The sequence below is a fragment of the Olea europaea genome, chromosome 1 (genome assembly GCF_002742605.1).
Source record: "Olea europaea var. sylvestris chromosome 1, O_europaea_v1, whole genome shotgun sequence".
NCBI lineage: Eukaryota > Viridiplantae > Streptophyta > Magnoliopsida > Lamiales > Oleaceae > Olea > Olea europaea.
Genome location: NC_036237.1, coordinates 22987728 through 23006115, shown reverse-complemented (window position 1 = coordinate 23006115; position 18388 = coordinate 22987728). Strand labels below are relative to the sequence as shown.

Sequence of the window (18388 nt, the reverse complement as noted above, 5' to 3'; positions counted from 1 at the left end):
ATTATTGCTTTTAAAATAATTGTCAATATCCCCTGCTTAACATTGAGTTAATGCAATTTTATTCCATTTCTTTTTTCTCCTTTGAGCACCAGACATATTTAGGTGGCATGGTGTACAAGTCTATATATATTTAATACCCAATGATTAACCTAAAAAATAATTACAAAATATCTCAATCATCTCACAATTATAGTTTTTAATGTAATTACTACATGCGCATGTGCAGTTGTTCATCCTATAATAATTGATTCATATAAGACGACCAAGTATTCCCTGAAAAGTCACAACAATGCATTCGAAACACACTGGTTGATACAAAAATTCAAATTAGTAAAAATGCCACAATATATGCCAAATATCTGTGCTAAGTGCATTGGAAAGTTACAAACAAAGGGGAAGTATTGCTATGAGCAAAATGGGAAAGCTTATTCTCATGTTATAACTAATCAAAGTTAAAGAAAATAGTCAGTAACTAATCTTCCTTGAAAGTCCGATAAACACTGTAGCAGCTGAGACTTGTACTCGAAGATCAGCAGTATCAACATCGTGGCCGCCTTCAACTAAACCCCACCGGTCAACCTGCAAAAGAACAACAAATTTACAGTATCAAGAGTGGGTTTAGATTCTAGCAATACTGTTTGACATAATAATCATTTTATGTGTTTTTTTATGCTTTCCCTTGTGTTTTGGAAAGTTAAGGGGGAATGTAACACGATCAAGAACCTGTAAATCTTCCTCCAATCTGATCAACTCAATTGCCTGTTCTATGTCCAATCGACCACAAAAGATTCCAAGTGCAATGACTAACGAATGCGCAGAAGCAGCAATTGCATCAATTGTCGCCAACTCATAATCATCTGTCTTTTTAAGAAGGTTCTCAATGGTATCAACCAGACCTTCCTCCTGTTTGCCACCAAAAAACCTAGAATATACAATAGGCTTAAAACCAAATTCTGACTCAACCCAATTGAGTAAAGGATCAAGCTTCTCCACTTGGCGTTCTGCAAAGTTTTGCACATAAATAAATCAATATATTAGCAAAATAAACAAAAACTAGAAACAAAAAACAACACAAATGTAAAAACTTAACGCGCATCAATTTTCAACTCAAAAGAGGTATTGAATGTCTCATTCCATTGAAAAAGCTTCCATCTTGTATCAAATGTAGCTCAGAAATATAGAGGCCTGTTCATTAGCTTAGCTTTTTAATTTTTAGGGTGTGACTTTTTCCGTACTTTCACAAGAAGATGGTTCGATAAAAATCTGACCATAGAAAATTTTTGGTAGATCACATATTAATAATTAAGTTCGGTAATAGAAATGGAGCGCACTCAAAGCAAAATGTACAGCCTTGCTTGCAGCAACCGTTTCATTTCTGTTACACAAGACAATTTTATTCGTTTGGACCTAGGCATGTGGTGCGCTCAATGCACATCTTACATCCATATTTCAATTTCTGGGTGGGGAAAATCTTTACCACCAAATTAGTGCTATTAAGACTTGGGTTCCATTATAATTTCCATTTCATCCAGTCCAATGCTCTCCGCTCCGGAATCGGTCTATTTATTCTGGCAAACATGTGTTCAACTTTATATGAGCCACATATTACAATAGTTTCTTTTTATTCGATGTATCTCTTGACAAGTGTATCCCATTATCTCTCTTTAATGATGTTCTGTCTAAATTGCATTCACACCAATGAAATTCATATAGAAATGTCGCACTCATGTTGAACAATTTGCAAATAGGTAACATTACAGCAACACTAAATCCTGCCCATTCATCTTTTCTTGTAAAGGGTTCTAAATGAGATGCATGCTTGTGATATAAAGTTCATTAATCGGATCTCAATTAGCAAAACTCAAATGAAAGATGTTATGAGAAAACTGAGAAACGAATACTTTGTAGAGTCAACTTTAACGTGACTTTTAAGTGTAAAATTTGCAAGAGAATTTTTTTGGCATTTTATCAAGATTAAATGCTTGGCTAGCAAGAAATCCAGCACGAGTATTCATTGGGCTGGGCCCTCCTAGATTGGATTGACAGCTTAATAGCTTGAATCTCTTTAACTTGATCATTAACTTTTCTTTACAAGCTTCTAGTTGGATGAGCCATTCATTCTTTGATTTTCAGTCACCACTTTGAGGAAAAATTATTAATAGCTAATATCATTTGTTCCATTTTAGTTTTTCTATTGCCTACAAGCCTACGTAAAATCAATCACAAGAAATGGCCATAGATCTCTCAACTCTCCAATGAATGAGTGAAGTGGGCATAAGAAAGATAACATACATCAAGTTTCCAATTAACACACCCAAATAACAGTATGAAACCCTCTTGCACTTGCAGTGATGCCAGAATCCTGAAACTTATTAATATATGATCAAATCACATTACGCAAGAAGTTATTTGCCAAACTCATTATACCAGAGACATTTGAAGATAGTGGGGTAATACTTAAAAAAAATGCATACCTAGAACATTGCTTGTTAGATCACTGTCTCTTGGAGCACGGCAGAACCAAATCTTGACGGAATTTTTTCATCAAATATTCGATAATTTTGTACCGAGTAAGTGGCACTCTTTCCAATGCGGTGCATGTAAGTTTCATAAGAGGCATTGTAGATGGTCTGATTCCATCTATTTGCTATGAACACAAAAACTTCATTACAAATTCCACTTAGCACTCAAACTTTAACCCAAGTTTATAAAATGAAAATTGAAAAATAAAGATACAACTAAAACTCAAGCTACAGCGGATTGAAGCCATATAACACAATAATGCATAGAAGATGGACGAACATCATCTAACAACTGATAAAATTTACCCTGAAAAGGTTAGGAATATATGGATTCTATCCCGAAAATTAAAATAAAAGGCAATCATCTGTCGTTACTAGAGAAACCCATGCTACACAGCATGAAGTAAGGGTAAAAGAACTCTTTTACTCACTGTTTTGTCATTACACTAGTTAAATTTTTACATAGAAGGTCCAATCATGCCAGTACAATTCAATTTCAACAATAACCAATTAAATTAACCAAAAATCCAAAAATAAAGAACCATCAATTTTACAAAGAAACCGCACTTATGGAGAAAACTAATCTGGGCTGATGCAAATGAAAAACCATCCATATCTCTCTAAACATATAAACACAGACAAATAAACATATGCAAATAAAGTGTTGAATGCTAAATTTAAATAAATACTTGTGGTTTCTTTATAATAGCTTAAGATTTTAAACCAGATCATTGTCCATTTCTAAGGAGATGGCCAACAGAAAGATACAGGAATAGATCCAAACGTAATAGGAGAGCACCTGAAACTCCCATTCAGCAGCAATGGCTTTAGCAAGAGCTAAAGTTGAACAATTGAGAGGTCTCTTTGAAGGAGTTTTTAGGGTTCGATAATCTAACATAACATTCCATCTATTTCCATCATTAGCATCTCTAGTAGTCAACTTTTCGTAAAACCTTCCACCGACGATCGACCCAGTCATGAATGAAATCGGCATCGTAACAGAAGATCCTGTCTTTTTGGGGTTTTTGATGTATATATTGTCGTCTTTGTTGGATATCGAGGTGGGCGCAGTTTCACTAGAGGAAAAGGTGAAGGATGAAGATGGGCTGTCAGGTTCGGGTTGCCCGGCGGAGGCAAAGCTGTTGAGGTGGCGGCTTTGGGAGGTCAGGACTATGAGAATGGTGGGGTTTAGGGTTTTTAAGGCTCTTTTCATAGCCATAGTCTGTAGACGCCATTTTCACTGTTGGGGGGGATGGCTAGGTGCAAGGATTACTTTCTGGGATGACAGCAAGTCTTCTCCCCATTGGTGAGATTGGTCCTGTTGAATTTAGGAGGAGGTTCACTTACACCTACAAATTCCTAAAATTGGACAAAAAAAGGGGGGCTATTAGTCATACATTACTCAAAACAACAATCCAAAAATAGTTTCATTGTGCTGACAAGGTAATAACAATAATTTATTTAGTCAACAACTATTCATTAAAAAAAAGTTAAACTCCAATCTTGAAGTCTCCATCACCCAACTTCTAGAACTTTGTGAGGGAGGTAAATTGCGAGATGTGCCCTAACAGGTTAGGGAACATGAGTTGCCTGTATACTGCGTCTACAAGAAGTCCAATTCCATATTTCAGGAATCGAACCCCCACACTGCAACTGTCAGCAAGACGTGAGATAACTTTACTCCTATTCTTTGCACCACTGGGCTATGCTCCGAGGAGCAGTTAACCACTATTTATTAATTTGCAGACAAGGCAACAAATAATGAGTTGAGAACATTTTCTATGTCTTCCTTCGATACAAAATGGAAACAAAGTAGAGCACAAACTATTATCACAAAATCAAGCTGCATATATATATATATATATATGATAAATAACAAAGATGAAAATTGCAATGAGCGTTGAGAACATCTTTTAGCCCTTGTTTGAGTCATATTATATTTCTAAGAATGTATTTTTGAATATGTATTGATGGAAAATGTATGGTTAAAAAATAAAGAAGAGTTTTGGATTTGCGTACAATATTATTTTATTGAAGAATGTGTGGTCGAAATGATGTCAAATCACTATTTAAGAATGTATTTTTTTGAAAAAAAGTGGCTCAAACATAACCTTAATAACAAAGATGTTCAACAATTAATTTGCAATTTACTTAAAACAATTTTTCTACCACTTTTTAGTAATACAGCTTTTCTATTGCCTTTTCAATTAATTTGCAATTTTCTTGATTTGCTTCCAAATAATTAATAATACTGCTTAATCCCAGTGGGTGTATGCATTTAGTTTGGGTTCTCATTTTCTTCTTCAGCTGTTCGTTCGGGCTTCACAATTAAGTTCTTGGCAATGAAAAAAATTGTGCAGCTAATTCTATTATTAATTCAATTGCTTTTCTACTACTCTTCTGCTCTAATCTGTAACCATTTTTCCCTTTTTATGAAATTTTGTTAAGAGGTTGAAATTTATTGGTGGCTATAAGTATTTTGTACGATCGATTGTTACATGTAGGGAAGTTTTAATGGAAGGAGCATGTTTCCTGAGTTTAAAGGCTTACTTTAAAGTAAAAAAAAATTTAAAAATAATAAGGAAGCTATAATAAGTAAATTTCTTAAGAGAACCAAAAAATGGAGCAAGAAAAGCTGTTTCATGATCAAATAAAGCAAAAACTTAAGGAAAAAAATAGCCGGAAACAAAAAGTTTAACTTTTACTTACAAAAAATGGAGAAGTAAAGCTGCTTCATGATCAAATAAAGCAAAAACTTAAGGAAAAAAATAGCCGGAAACAAAAAGTTTAACTTTTACTTATTAAAAGTTTAGACTGATATTCTCTTTGGTTGGCATAGTTTTGAATTTTCCTTCATTAATCCTATTCAAGAGTGTCTAGGCTAATATCTCATATTTTTGCATAAACGATGGAAATTGGCCAGTATCATAAATACTTTGTTGGAAGCAAGCTAAATCATCATAACTTGCCTATCGAAATATTAATTCTAAAGCATCTCCTATACATTCAACTGCATTCTCAAGACAAATACCTACAAATATATCGGAATATTAATTCTAAAGCATCTCCTGTACATTCAATCACATTCTCAACACAAATTCCTACAAATATACTTTTACTCGAAAACAAGGAAAAGAAAAATATGTGAAAATAAAAATACACATGCCTCATGTACAATTGTAAATTGATTCGGATTATCAACCCTATGAAGATTACAGACTGTTCCATAGAATAGAAACCTAGAAAATCAACAAATTAACAAATCAAAACCAGGCAAATCCAAATTGAAGGCACATAAAACCCTCACATCATAACTCTTCTAGTAAACTTTATTGAAACTATACATATCTATAGAGGAACATACTGAAAACCCATAACAGTCAAATCCTATATGAATAAAATCATAAAATCAGAAACCCGTTAGAATTCTTCCATCCACACAATCCCTATATCCATGAAAGATCTGTTGGGAATTCTGAACAAGAGCACACAATAGAGACAGAAATATAAAAATGTTAAAAATTTCATGAACATAAAGTGCGGACTCATGAGACCTAAGGAAAAATAAATTGAAGCCACAAAGAACAAAATCTAAAGAGACTTCGAGTCTCTGACCATTTTGAGAAAAGGAAGGTTTGTATGAGCTTCGTGACGAAACTAAAAATGAGCACAATAGAAACCTTAAAAGAGCAAAGCATAATTCATGAGTTGAGACATGGAAAAGAAAACTAAAATAATCAATTTGAACATCTAAATTGAACCAAAAAAAATCAAAACATGTATAAATCCTAAGCAAAGAACAAAAGACGATTCGCACTACAAAAAAAAAAAATAATAATAATTAAAAAAAATTACAGATTTGTTCACCCGCCATGAAAATCATCCATGTAAAAATTACAATGGAAAATCTAAGAACAATGAAAACTATATCACGATTTGAATGTTACTATAGACGACATCAATATGAAGATAATCAGAGGAAAGTAGCATATTGCAATAGAATGGAGAAGGGTCTGGAGAGCAGTTGTTAGGGTTAAAATCAAACAACGGTAGAAAATGAAGCCAAACGACAACAAAAATCCTTTGCAAAATGAAGTTTTATAGGTGTGATTGACCGGAGCAGTGAGAGCAGGAGCCAATTATAGCCAGAGACGTCGATGACTGGAGCGATACTAGAGAGAGGTGGTGACGATGAAATGTATAGGTTTGGATTTGAGGAATTGGGCTGGGATAATAATGGGTTATAAGTTTTTGTCTTGGGTTTTTGTTGTTTCTTTTTTCGGTTTGATGCAAATTAGAATGCGGAAATTAGGTCCTATCCCTTGTTACATGTGCCTGTGCAATTGTTGATCATATAATAATCAAATATATGAGCTGACAGGACGCAATTACATAAGCCAACAAGATTTCAAACATTTCTAATATCTTCAATAACAAGTTAGGGCAAGCCATTGTTTACCTTAGAAGTAATTTCGATGAAAACTCTAGAATTACACCCTCGAGAATTTCACCGTCACAACTCACAAGTCTGAAACAAAAATTTAATATCAAACACCAATACAAATATGAAATTTAACATCAAACACCGATACACTTTTCTATGCTCTGCCACTTTGTGCTGTAATCAGGGTTTCAATTGGTGGGGCTATTCTCGTTGAAATTTTAATATTGTTTACATCAAATTCCAATATTCCATTAGGTTTCAATTTTAATGTTTTAAGCCTAACTTTACTCAGGTCAGGTCTTTTCTACTCCAACCAACCAAAATTCCCATTTGATTTGCTTGTCCTGTTGAGTAATGCAAAAAATAGATTATAGAGAACCCAGCAAAATTTATATTTTACATTTCTGGTCCATTATCCATAATTATTCCAATTTCCAATTATTAGACTGCCTAAAACATTTTTCTTGATATTGAATAAAATATTCTTTGGTGTAATAGAAAAATAGCATTTATCAATTAAAATCAAGTCAGCAAAATTATAATAAATAAAAGTAAAGTAAAAGCCATAAATGAACACGTTGAACAGCAATGTATTGTGCAGAAACTGAAAACGGGAAAACCGATGAACAGACAAGAGTGGGTGTACCAAATGTAATCAAATAACTCAAATGAAATTCATAATGTAACAGAGTAACATACTATACTAATAGCCAACTGTGGAACCGGTGTCCGAGACTTTGACGAAGAGGAAATCTGGAAGGAGAAGTCGAGAAGAGAGAAGGAAGCAACGGAGACTAGAGGTGGGGCGCGGATCGGTTCGGTTCTAAAGAGAACCGAACTGAACAAAAATTTTCGGGTATCTAGTTAATGGAACTGTCGGGTCCAAATATAATTATGGAACCGTTCGGGTTCGGTTCGGTTCCGTTCAGTTTTGTACTATAATTAAATTTTTTAACATTTATAATAACATTATATAAATACAACTAATGATACATTCAAAGGTTTTGGAATGTCAGAGACTGGTAGATTACTTTGGTCAAATGATCGCTATGGTCAAAGCTTTGGTCCGTGGAGGTCATAGCTTCGATCGGAGGTCACAACATCGGCCGGCAATTGTATAGGTTTTGAAATGTCAACGAGGTTACAAGAGTCGAGACAGCGTTATGCACTTCAGTGTAGGTGTTTAAGGTTATTTAGTGGGTTAGATCTTGTTGGGCTAAGAAATGAAACAATAAAATGGTAATTGGGCCAAAATTAAAAAATTAGAAATGAAACAAATTATTGGGCCAAAAATTTGGATTTAAGAATTGTTAATTTGTTTAGAAAAAATTAAAATTAAAATAATTTGATTTATTCAATATTAAAAAAAAAGAAAGATTCGGTTCTTGACCTAGAACCGAGAACCGAACCGTACCCGTCGGTTCTCAATTCAGATACCCGTTAGGGTATTTAATTTGACAAGAACCGTCGAGTTTGGTTCGGTTCGGGAGATTTTCCCAGCCCTAATGGAGACGACTCTGACGAGGGTTCGGGATAAATGGGATTTTGATTTGGGAATTTTTGGTAAATGGATATTGGATTATGGATATATCAAGGGGATTGGATTTGGGCTCGAGAGTTGTAGGCTGCTCTTCGATAACTGGGTCTAGCATTGTTCAACTTATAAAAAAAAAAAAAAAAAAAATTTCTTGGCCACCCCTCCCACACAGATTTTGGGCCTACAGCCACTGTAAAGTGGATGGGGAAATGCCTTACTAAAAATCAAAAGGATATGCTTAGCCTGATTATGATTTTCTTTACATAAGAAGATAATTTCACTTGAATTTGATGCCTTTTAATTCTAAATTTTGACAAGATATGCATACTCTCTTATAATTTGCTGACAGATTGCCTAATTTACTTTAAAGTTGTGTTATGTTCTTATTGGATTTTCTTTATAAAACGTTAAGAATATTTGTGGATTGAAATGCAGTTTTACAACCTTTCATTAGAACTATCCCATTTAATCCTACCATGGATAATTATGACTTTCAAAGATGGTGCTCCAGTAGGCAAATTGCAAGCTGTAATTTGTAGTATGGCTGCCTAGTTTGTTTTCACTTCATTTTTTGTTTCATTTACCAAAAGGTACAAGAAAAAACATGCTAGAACTTTTTATTTATCTATACTTGGTATGTAAATATATTAGCTGCCGTTGATTCTTATTGGAGTTGTTGCTGCGGGATGTTAGGTTTGGTAGGTTGAGATCATGGCTTCATAGCTGTTGGAGGGAGAGAGAAAAGATTCAGGGCATGATTTTTGAAAATTAGAGATTGAATTGGACCAATGTATCGAACACATTCGTTTTTGCATTTCCAAAATGACCGTCTTTTTCAAAATTGGAAATGGAAACAAAAGCAAATCTGCCTAACAATTTACTCTGTTCAATCATCGGTCTTCGCCTTCTACTTTCTATAGTTAATAGCAGTTAGTTCGTGATAGTTGACAATGGATTAGTTTCCCTTCAACTGTCTCTAGCCAAGATTGATAATGACTTGGTTCAAATCAGAAATAGCAGAATGCATGTTAGTTTCTCCCATTTTTGATGTTCAAGTAAGAGCTTTTTCAGTGGTGGTTTAATTTGGGCGGAAATAATCGGATGTAAATTTAATGATCACATATCGACAATAATATGGTGAATGTTGTAATAATGATTTGTTCCGACTTATATTAGCTAGTAATCATTGCACAATGTTGTGGTTTTCCAGATTATTAGTGTGTTATGACACTTCCATACGGATATATGATGATTGAGAATACATGAATTATATTCACTTCAATATTTGCTGACATAGATAAAGATATAGCAATCGCGCTACTCTACCAGGTTAAAAGTCTCACAGGTCTTCTACAAGTATTAAAAAAAACCCCAAATATAAAGGAAATAAAAAAAACGGCTCGCTGTCTCTCATTATTCTTCCCTAAAACCCTACCCATCACCGAAGCACTAAATCTTGTTGATCGCCGCTACTTGTCATCTCTCCATATCCGACCATCGACCACGATGATAGTATAACCGTGTCCATCTCGTTACCCATAACAAAAAAATACGCAGCACCCCAAAACCATTCGGCCCCGACTTCCGATCGTAGTGAGCTCGTCGTCGTCTCTTCTCTTGCAGTCACACTGGAGTCCTCATCTGGAAACCAGCATTATTCGTGATCTCTGATTGGGTGTAAGCATCAAGTGGTTTAATCCACAATTAATTTTTCCTGCATCAATTCGTGATCTCTGATTCTGTTTTCGTTGAATCAACACTAACTTCTTTATTTAGGATTGATTATTTGTTGTTGATTCCATGGTACAATAGCAAGAAAAAATTCTGGAATTTGTGATGGTTGTAAAGGGAAGGAAAGGAAAAAATTCTGGAATCAGTGTAGGAGGAGACGCCAATGCCCGAATTGTAAGACTAGATTCCAGAAGTGTTTTCAGTTCAAGAGGGAGACTGAGAACAAAGGAAAACTATTCAAGTGCTGCAGCGAGAAATGCGACTTCTGGGAATGGGTAAAAGACGGCGAGTCAAGTGGAGACAATGCCCGAAATGGTACAAGTGTTCCAATCTGCAGTTAAAGGATGATAACGAGATCTAAATCTCGTTGCACATGAACATAACAATCGTGAAAGGGAAATCAATGGAGGAAGGGAATGCTAAGGGGAAGGGCCAGGTTGAGAAGTTGCTCGTAGTAGTTGGCAGTTTGTTTTTACGTTTGAATGTATCAGTATGGCTTGTAGTAAAATCAATGGATGCACAAATATGACTTTTATCTACCGCTTGTGTTATCCATTTTGTCCCGTGCAATGTTCATAAATGAAAAGCGTGGTTTATGAAGCATCTACTTTGAATGAATGAACATTGGTGAAGATGAGTATTTTACAGAAAACCAACAAAATGGAAACATATGTATTTTTACTGTTGGATAAAAAAATATAAGTTTTATAGCGAACATTGGTGAACATGAGTATTTATAGTGAACTAACAAAATGGAACATATGTATTTTCACTGCTGGACAAAAAATATAAGTTTTGTAGTGAGCGTTGGTGAAAATGAGTATTTACAATGAACCAACAAAATGGAACATATGTATTTTTACTGCTGGACAAAAAAATGTAAGTTTTGCAGTGAACCAACAAAATGAAATTGTATTTAATTTCCCTTAATGATAACCAGCCACTGTATCAACTTCTTCATACTGCTAAAATCACCAGTCACAATCCTCTGCCAAATTCATCCTAGAACTATCGGTAATAATAGGCTGCCACATGATCCATTTTGCAATATGCATATTACTATGTGCACATGCAAATAAAATTGGCGAGATTTCTATATGTAACCATTTCATGTACTTTGCGAATTGAATACCGAAGTTGATGATGGCGGAGTCAAATTTGAATCCAGTAATTGTTGTGTCAATTCTTGACTTCCACTACCACCCTATATCGAAGAATTACTTAGTATTAGTATGACATGAAAGAAGTCCTACGATCGAACTTAAAATACTAACCACTAAGAGTTCTGAATATGAAAATGTTGTCGGCATTGAATATTATTCTTCAAGGAATACAGCTTGCATATGATTAGGATCGCCTGACAATTTAGAACGCTGTGCTATCGGTCTATTTCCTGTTATTGATGTCGATGTAGCCTGCATGTGAAGCAAAAAATTCTTACACTTTCAATTCTGAAGCAATAATCGTACATGTGATTTAAATAAGGGAACGTACCTTAGCTGTCTTTGGTTTTGATTCGAGTGGGCTTTTCCTTTATGAGTTTCTTAGGGACACCTTTTGTTTTCGAGGAAATTAGATCACGTATGCTCCCGTTTGCAATACCTGTTGATTGAAATTGAGTAGTTTGCTGTGGGATGACATTGTTTCCATTGATCGATCGTGTCAACATCAGATCATTACGTTGTGCTTTAATCCAATCCATTATCACAGACATCTTTCTTCGCTATCTACAGCAAGGTCTTCTACTACAGTGAAAGATTGACACAAATTGTCGTATCTCAACTGTCCAGGAGTACTCACCAACCCATCGTAGTTTATTGCAACCTTGGTATGTGCTCTAATAACATCTCTCCTCCAACGTTGCAGTATATACCTCTTTGGCAGTACTATGATGTCAGTGCGGGTAAGAACTGCAATTGCAAGCCTACAAATGATTTCCCGAAATTCGAACAAGTGGTAGCTACAAGAAGATTCACTATTCTCTTTCTCTAATGAAACAGAAAATGAATTTCTTCCTTGCTTCACCTAATACAACAACCTCCCGTACCTCGTATGTCATCCTGAAACATGTCCTCGTATGTCATCCTGAAACATGTCCTCGTATGTCATCCTGAAACATGTCCTCGTATGTCATCCTGAAACATGTCCTCGTATGTCATCCTGAAACATGTCCTCGTATGTCATCCTGAAACATGTCCTCGTATGTCATCCTGAAACATGTCCTCGTATGTCATCCTGAAACATGTCCTCGTATGTCATCCTGAAACATGTCTCAGATGCTAATATGACGTCGCAATACATCTTTGTTGTGAATTTAGCTTGAACCTCTTTAAATTTTGCGATGGTGTAGACAAATTGGAATTGCTTCTCTATTTCGAAAGTCGTTGCACATGGTAACATTTGCGAATATGATTTAAAATCTGCTTGGAACTCCTTCTCAACCTTATTGTTCAGGGCTCGTTTATACTGTTCCACAAACTATTTCAGAGACGTCTTCGAGTGTACGTACCCATCAAAAAATGCATTCATACTCTTGTTCCTTTGAGTTGTTGACATCCACACCCAGGAACTAGTGTTCAAAAAGTAAGGAACCCAACGACTTCTGTTCTCGTATAGTCCTAATAACCAATCATTGTCATACAATTCATACTCATCAATCATAACGCTCCATCCTACCTCAAATTATTTAATATATTGCGAATCATAAACCAATCCACGTATGGTAGAAAAAATCTGGCCCTTATTTATATGGTAGCCAAACTTTTTTGGCAACTTCTTCAAAATGTACCATAGACACCATATATGTCGCATATTTGGAAAAACAGTTCGAATTGCATTTTGCATAGCTCTATCTTGATCGGTTATTATTCTGACAGGAGCTTAACCATGCATGTACTTAAGCCACGTACTGAACAACCACACAAATATATATGTTTCTTCATTTGACACCAAACCAAATTCAAGCAATATTGATTACCCATGATGATTGACGCCAACGAATGGGGCAAACGGCATGTCGTATTTGTTAGTGAGGTACGTGGTGTCAAATGTAACCACATCGTTGAACTCTTTATATGCTTGTTTGCACCTATTATCTGCCCAGAATACATTTTTCAGCCTTGATTCATCATCCAAATACATACTGAAGAAAAATCCTGAACAATGTGCTTGCATATTTGAGAAATAAGATTGTAATGCTGCAGCATCTCCTTCTCCAAGTCTTAGTCGTCGTACTTTTTCGATATAATTCCAGCAATCTTTTTCAATGCAAGTCATCTTCTCGTATCCACCTGCTTCAACAACTGCAAAGTTGTAGCTTTTATGCAATGAAATTCCTGCCAATCATTCACTTCAAGCTTCCGTTTCACATGTGTACTCAACTCTTTATTGCATCGATACAACCTCGACTCCGAAGGACTTGTTTTGTGATTGTGTTCGAGGATAGCTGTGTTAATTCTCCCCGATCCATGAGTATCTGAAGATGTTGAGATCCTAGCCTTACAATCTATTTGGATTGTCGGTTGCAGCTTTAAAGAACAGCTTTTACTACTCCTATTTTTTCCTTCACGACTACAAGTGAAGGTCACAAATCTTAATACACCATTATCCCCCTTTTTTGAATTCATTTTCCTAATTGGAAAACCTACGCTATATGCATATCTTTTGTAGAACTCCCACATTCTTTTTCACTGCTAAAAATCATACCCACCTCGGGCACAATCGGATCATCTTCTTCTAACATTTTGTCGTCCACTTTGTTCATATTCTTCGTATCATTCTCATCCCCGGATTCCACCGAACAATCATCAATCACGTTTTCCATAAGTTATTCTGCAGCGACACATGAAAAGGTAATAATCAACCAATCATAACAAGCTCAGAAATTCACTATGTGTTACTTTTTATTGAATAACTAACGTTTTGCGTGGTTTAAAAAAATCCAATAATACTGCTCAATGTTTTATTTTAGAAAAATACTGTATAAATCAGATTGCAATGCTGCACTAAATTACCCTTATTTTATTGTCTGCAATTTTTCACTGTGTTTTAACACAGTAGGAGGCAGAAGTCTGAAAAATAGGGAAACTCATTGATTTTAATTGAATGTTGAGAGATAATCAAAGAACCCAAAATCCTTTTGCTCTTATTTACAGGTATTAAGAATTGATTTTTATCAACAAAATTGATGATTTAGATCAAGAAATTGAGATGAAACTCAAAATATTACTTTGTATAATGAAAATCCAAAGAAATAATGCAGTGGCAGTGGCAGTGGCAGTGGCTGTGAAGAATCAGGAAAGTAAACCTAATTCGCTAACTAAATAAACAAGAAATTATCTACATAGATAATGCCGTCGGCCGGAGTTTCGGAATCGACTACGGGCTTCTTCCTGATTGATTTTTCAAGGTTGGCTTTAGGTCGGAAATGGCAATGACGGGTTTTTGGTCATCTTCTATTTTGGGGGAAAACGAGTAAGCGTATTCTATTTTGGGGGAAAAACAAGTAAGAAGTGGTGAATTTTCCTCCATTTTCTAAGAATTCCAATGTTGCCTTATTTATTGACATGTATCCTATTTTTTTATTACCTGTAAGAAGTAGGGGTGTAAGTGGTCCGATTTTACCGATTTTTGACAAATTTTCAAACCAAATCGTTTAAATCGGTTTGAGAAAAATCCAAACCTAAACCAAGTCATTTTGAACCATTTGAAAAAAACTCAAATCTAAACCTAACGGCTTGGTTCGGTTTCAAACCGTTGGTTTCGCCATATTTTTTTGCCTGTCTATTTTTATATCATTAATTTATTGAATTTAATATATATTTATGTCTTACTAGCAATAAATCTAAAATAAACTAAGTCCCTATTTGAACCAAACTTTTGGGACAAAAAATGAAAATTTGGACTATTATCCCACAAGTCCAGTCGCCTTTGTTGACCCACTATTTCATGTGTGGGACCCAACCTCTTCTCTAACGTTCAATTTTCTCATTATGATGATATGAAAAATATGGCTCAAACAGGAGCTAAATATATCTGCTATAAATTTAAATACTAACTAAATAAAAAAGAAATCACAATAAACTAAAACATAGTTTTTCTTAAAAGAAAATTTATTCAAATTTTTTAGGCTAATGATGATACAATAATGCTACAATACAAGTTTACTAAACTAGACATAAGACCCAAAAAATATAATGATGTCCAATAAGATTTCATGATCATCATATCTTAAAAAAGGAATGCTGATTAGCAAAGAGAATAACCAACCACAATAATAAAGCAATTGTTTATAATATCTAAACATAACAATTACACAATTTTACGTTTGTATGATGTTACGAAACGCATTTAATTTTAGATTCTTACCTTAGTTTACTCCAAAAAATTTATTGATTTGAAACTTTATTCGCTGCAAATATTATCACTGAAAGTTTAGGATCTCTTTGTCTTCGATTTGGTATAATGGACTTCAATTCAACTTTGAAGAGACGTGAAAAATCTGAAAAAGAAGTGTGGTGTCGGCTGGAGTTCATCTAAATTTTGATGAAGAAAAGTGCTTTTGATAGATTATGTTAGTCTCCATTTCGGATAATATTCACAGCTATCCATTTAAGGTATGTGATCGATCCCTGCCCTATAGCACTCTTTTTCAAATATTTCCTACCTGTAGATAGTAAATGCTTAAATTTTGGGCATAGAGCTTGTATTAGTGGCTGATCATTAGTCGTTGTTCGATTATTGTCCGTCTTTTTTTCTGAATGCTGAATAAACATACATCCACGAGCTTTAATTCTTATAAGAATCATTGAATGAAAGAAGTTAGGTGACAGGATCAACTTTTGGTGTGAGAACAGTGACTTTATTGCCATGAACTATTCATGTTCATGGTAAAAGGCTCCAAAAAAAGAAAGAAAAGAAAACCCAACTAGCAAATTTCATTATACCTTTTAGCTACACATGCTTTCTACCTTCTAGCATTAACTTACGGTAAAGTTTTATCGTATGTCAATGTTTTGGATTTTAATTGATTGGTTTACACTTCTGAGCTAGTTGGGATTTGTTGATGTCTCAATAATATTAGTCAAATACTCTGTCAATTAAGTGTTTTTGTATCTCTAATGGATTCAAGACATCTAGAATCATATAAGCATGGTGTAATCCTTTGTTATTATGGTGGTATATTATTTTTCCATTTTTCTGGTGTAGTGGTCACATTTCATTGAAAGTTAAATGCGAGATATTCTTGATAGGCCTCGGTAAGGTTTCTTTTCCCTCTTTCTTCCTCTGTTGCCTGATAACCTTTGATTACCTATTCAAGGGCTTATCGTTATTTCTCCATCTTCAACTTTTGCTCTTGAAAATGTATATCCTGGTTCTTAAGCATTTTAATTTTGCAAATTACTTACATCTCATTGTTATTGCGAACATATACCTTTTGAAAGTTGAAAATATGAAGTAAAATTATATTTTTGGTGAGAGAAATTGTCCGTTTAACATTTCAAAGCGATGTTGCACTAATAGGGAGACGGAGAGTTATATGAAGTGCTTGTATTATTGTAACTGTGTATTTAATTGGCACCATCGTGACTTATGAGTATGCCATTTATTATCATTCTACATTCGATTTTTGTTGTACCTGCTTGCTTTTACTAGTATATAATGATCTTTTTTGTGACCTTAGGTTAAGAAAAAAATATATTCAAGTTTAATGTGTTGTTAATTTTTTGGCTTTTGCCACATTTTTCAAGCTTGTTTTGTAACCAGGTAATTGAGTTGAAGTCTGTGAGGAAATTGCAGTGAAAAATGATAAAATTTTATCTGTATTGGAAAATAAATATTAATCAGTCAATACTAATTGATAAGGCCTCATTAGTAAGTGCTACAAAATCTCTTGCATTGGAACTCGCAGTTATGGACCCGAATCCATTAGTATGTAATGTTTTATTTTCCAAGTGAATAAGAAGCCTTCGTATCTTAATGCACATAACGAATTGGTATTGTATATTCATATCATAATATATAAATAGTAAGAATTGACATTCTTACTGAGACTAGAACTCATAGGGAAGAAAGTAGACTGCTGATATCATTAATCGTGTGAACCTTGATGCTCATAAATTAACTCCAGACCTAGCTTATATGGAAGCTCCACCTACAAATGGATAAGACACGATCTTAGTGTATTGAAGTAATTGAAAAAAAAAAGGAATATAAAGGAGCAATAAACTCTTTCTTCTTGTATCATTTCACTGTGTCCCGAAGAGTAACTAAAACCATTTAGTCACGTTTTCATGTTCCAATTAAACACTTTCCATTTTTTATTATTTTCATAGGAGAAGGTTATTTTCTTTACCAAACATATGCGGATTCTTTCGAGAAGAAAAGGTGGAAAGTGAGGAAGAAAGAGATGTAGAAATAGAAACAACTATCGAAATGAAGGGGATTGAACATATTACTACAGGATGCTTACCTAGTTAATGCTTAGATTCGGCTCTACACAAAATTTTTTGGTTCAACCCAACATTCTCAACTTGTCTGATTGTTGCTGAACAGTTTTTTTAATATCAAATGGACCTCCCCAGAAGGTAGTTTTAATGTGATCGATTTTCGCTCTTTTGCAATCAATTTCGCTACACCACCCGCTGCTTATAGACGTTGTCTTCATGCCTGTTTGAATGAGATTCATAGTACTCATTCTTATTGGAATGGGAATGAAAATATGGATAGATGGGAGTTCAACTTTGAGAGAAGCAATTCATGAAGCTTGTCGAAATTTGATTGATTGATTTATTTCATTTTTACACAAGGAAGTCGAGCAATCTCAAATTAACGTAACATGAAAACTATTAGTTCAAAAGCAATGTGGAGAACTACAAAAGTCCACAGATTGCTTAATTGACACCAACAAGTAAAAATTTCTAGAGTTTCAGAAATGCGCTAGTCTATTAGCAGGAGTAGAAACTACAGCCGTTAAGAACACTATAGTACGCAATCATCCCCAAATATTTCAATTAGAGCATGCATATGCCTAATGTGAAATGGATGTAGGTGTAATGAATGCAAGTTGGAGATATATATCTTTACTCTTTTATTATTTAAGCTATGTTATTAATTTGTCGATATATAAGTTCACAAACTATGCTAATAAACATT

At 34.5% G+C, this 18388-nt stretch overlaps 1 protein-coding gene across 1 annotated transcript; it reads right to left on the bottom strand.

Annotated features, from left to right (window-relative positions):
• Positions 1-292: 292 nt before the first annotated feature.
• On the bottom strand, positions 293-3834 carry LOC111397381 (ATP synthase mitochondrial F1 complex assembly factor 2). Its single transcript, XM_023024283.1, is given in 5 exon segments — positions 293-579; positions 724-1001; positions 2475-2521; positions 2523-2647; positions 3322-3834. Coding segments are annotated over 5 exon segments (984 nt in total). The 5' UTR covers positions 3742-3834; the 3' UTR covers positions 293-465.
• Positions 3835-18388: the final 14554 nt, after the last annotated feature.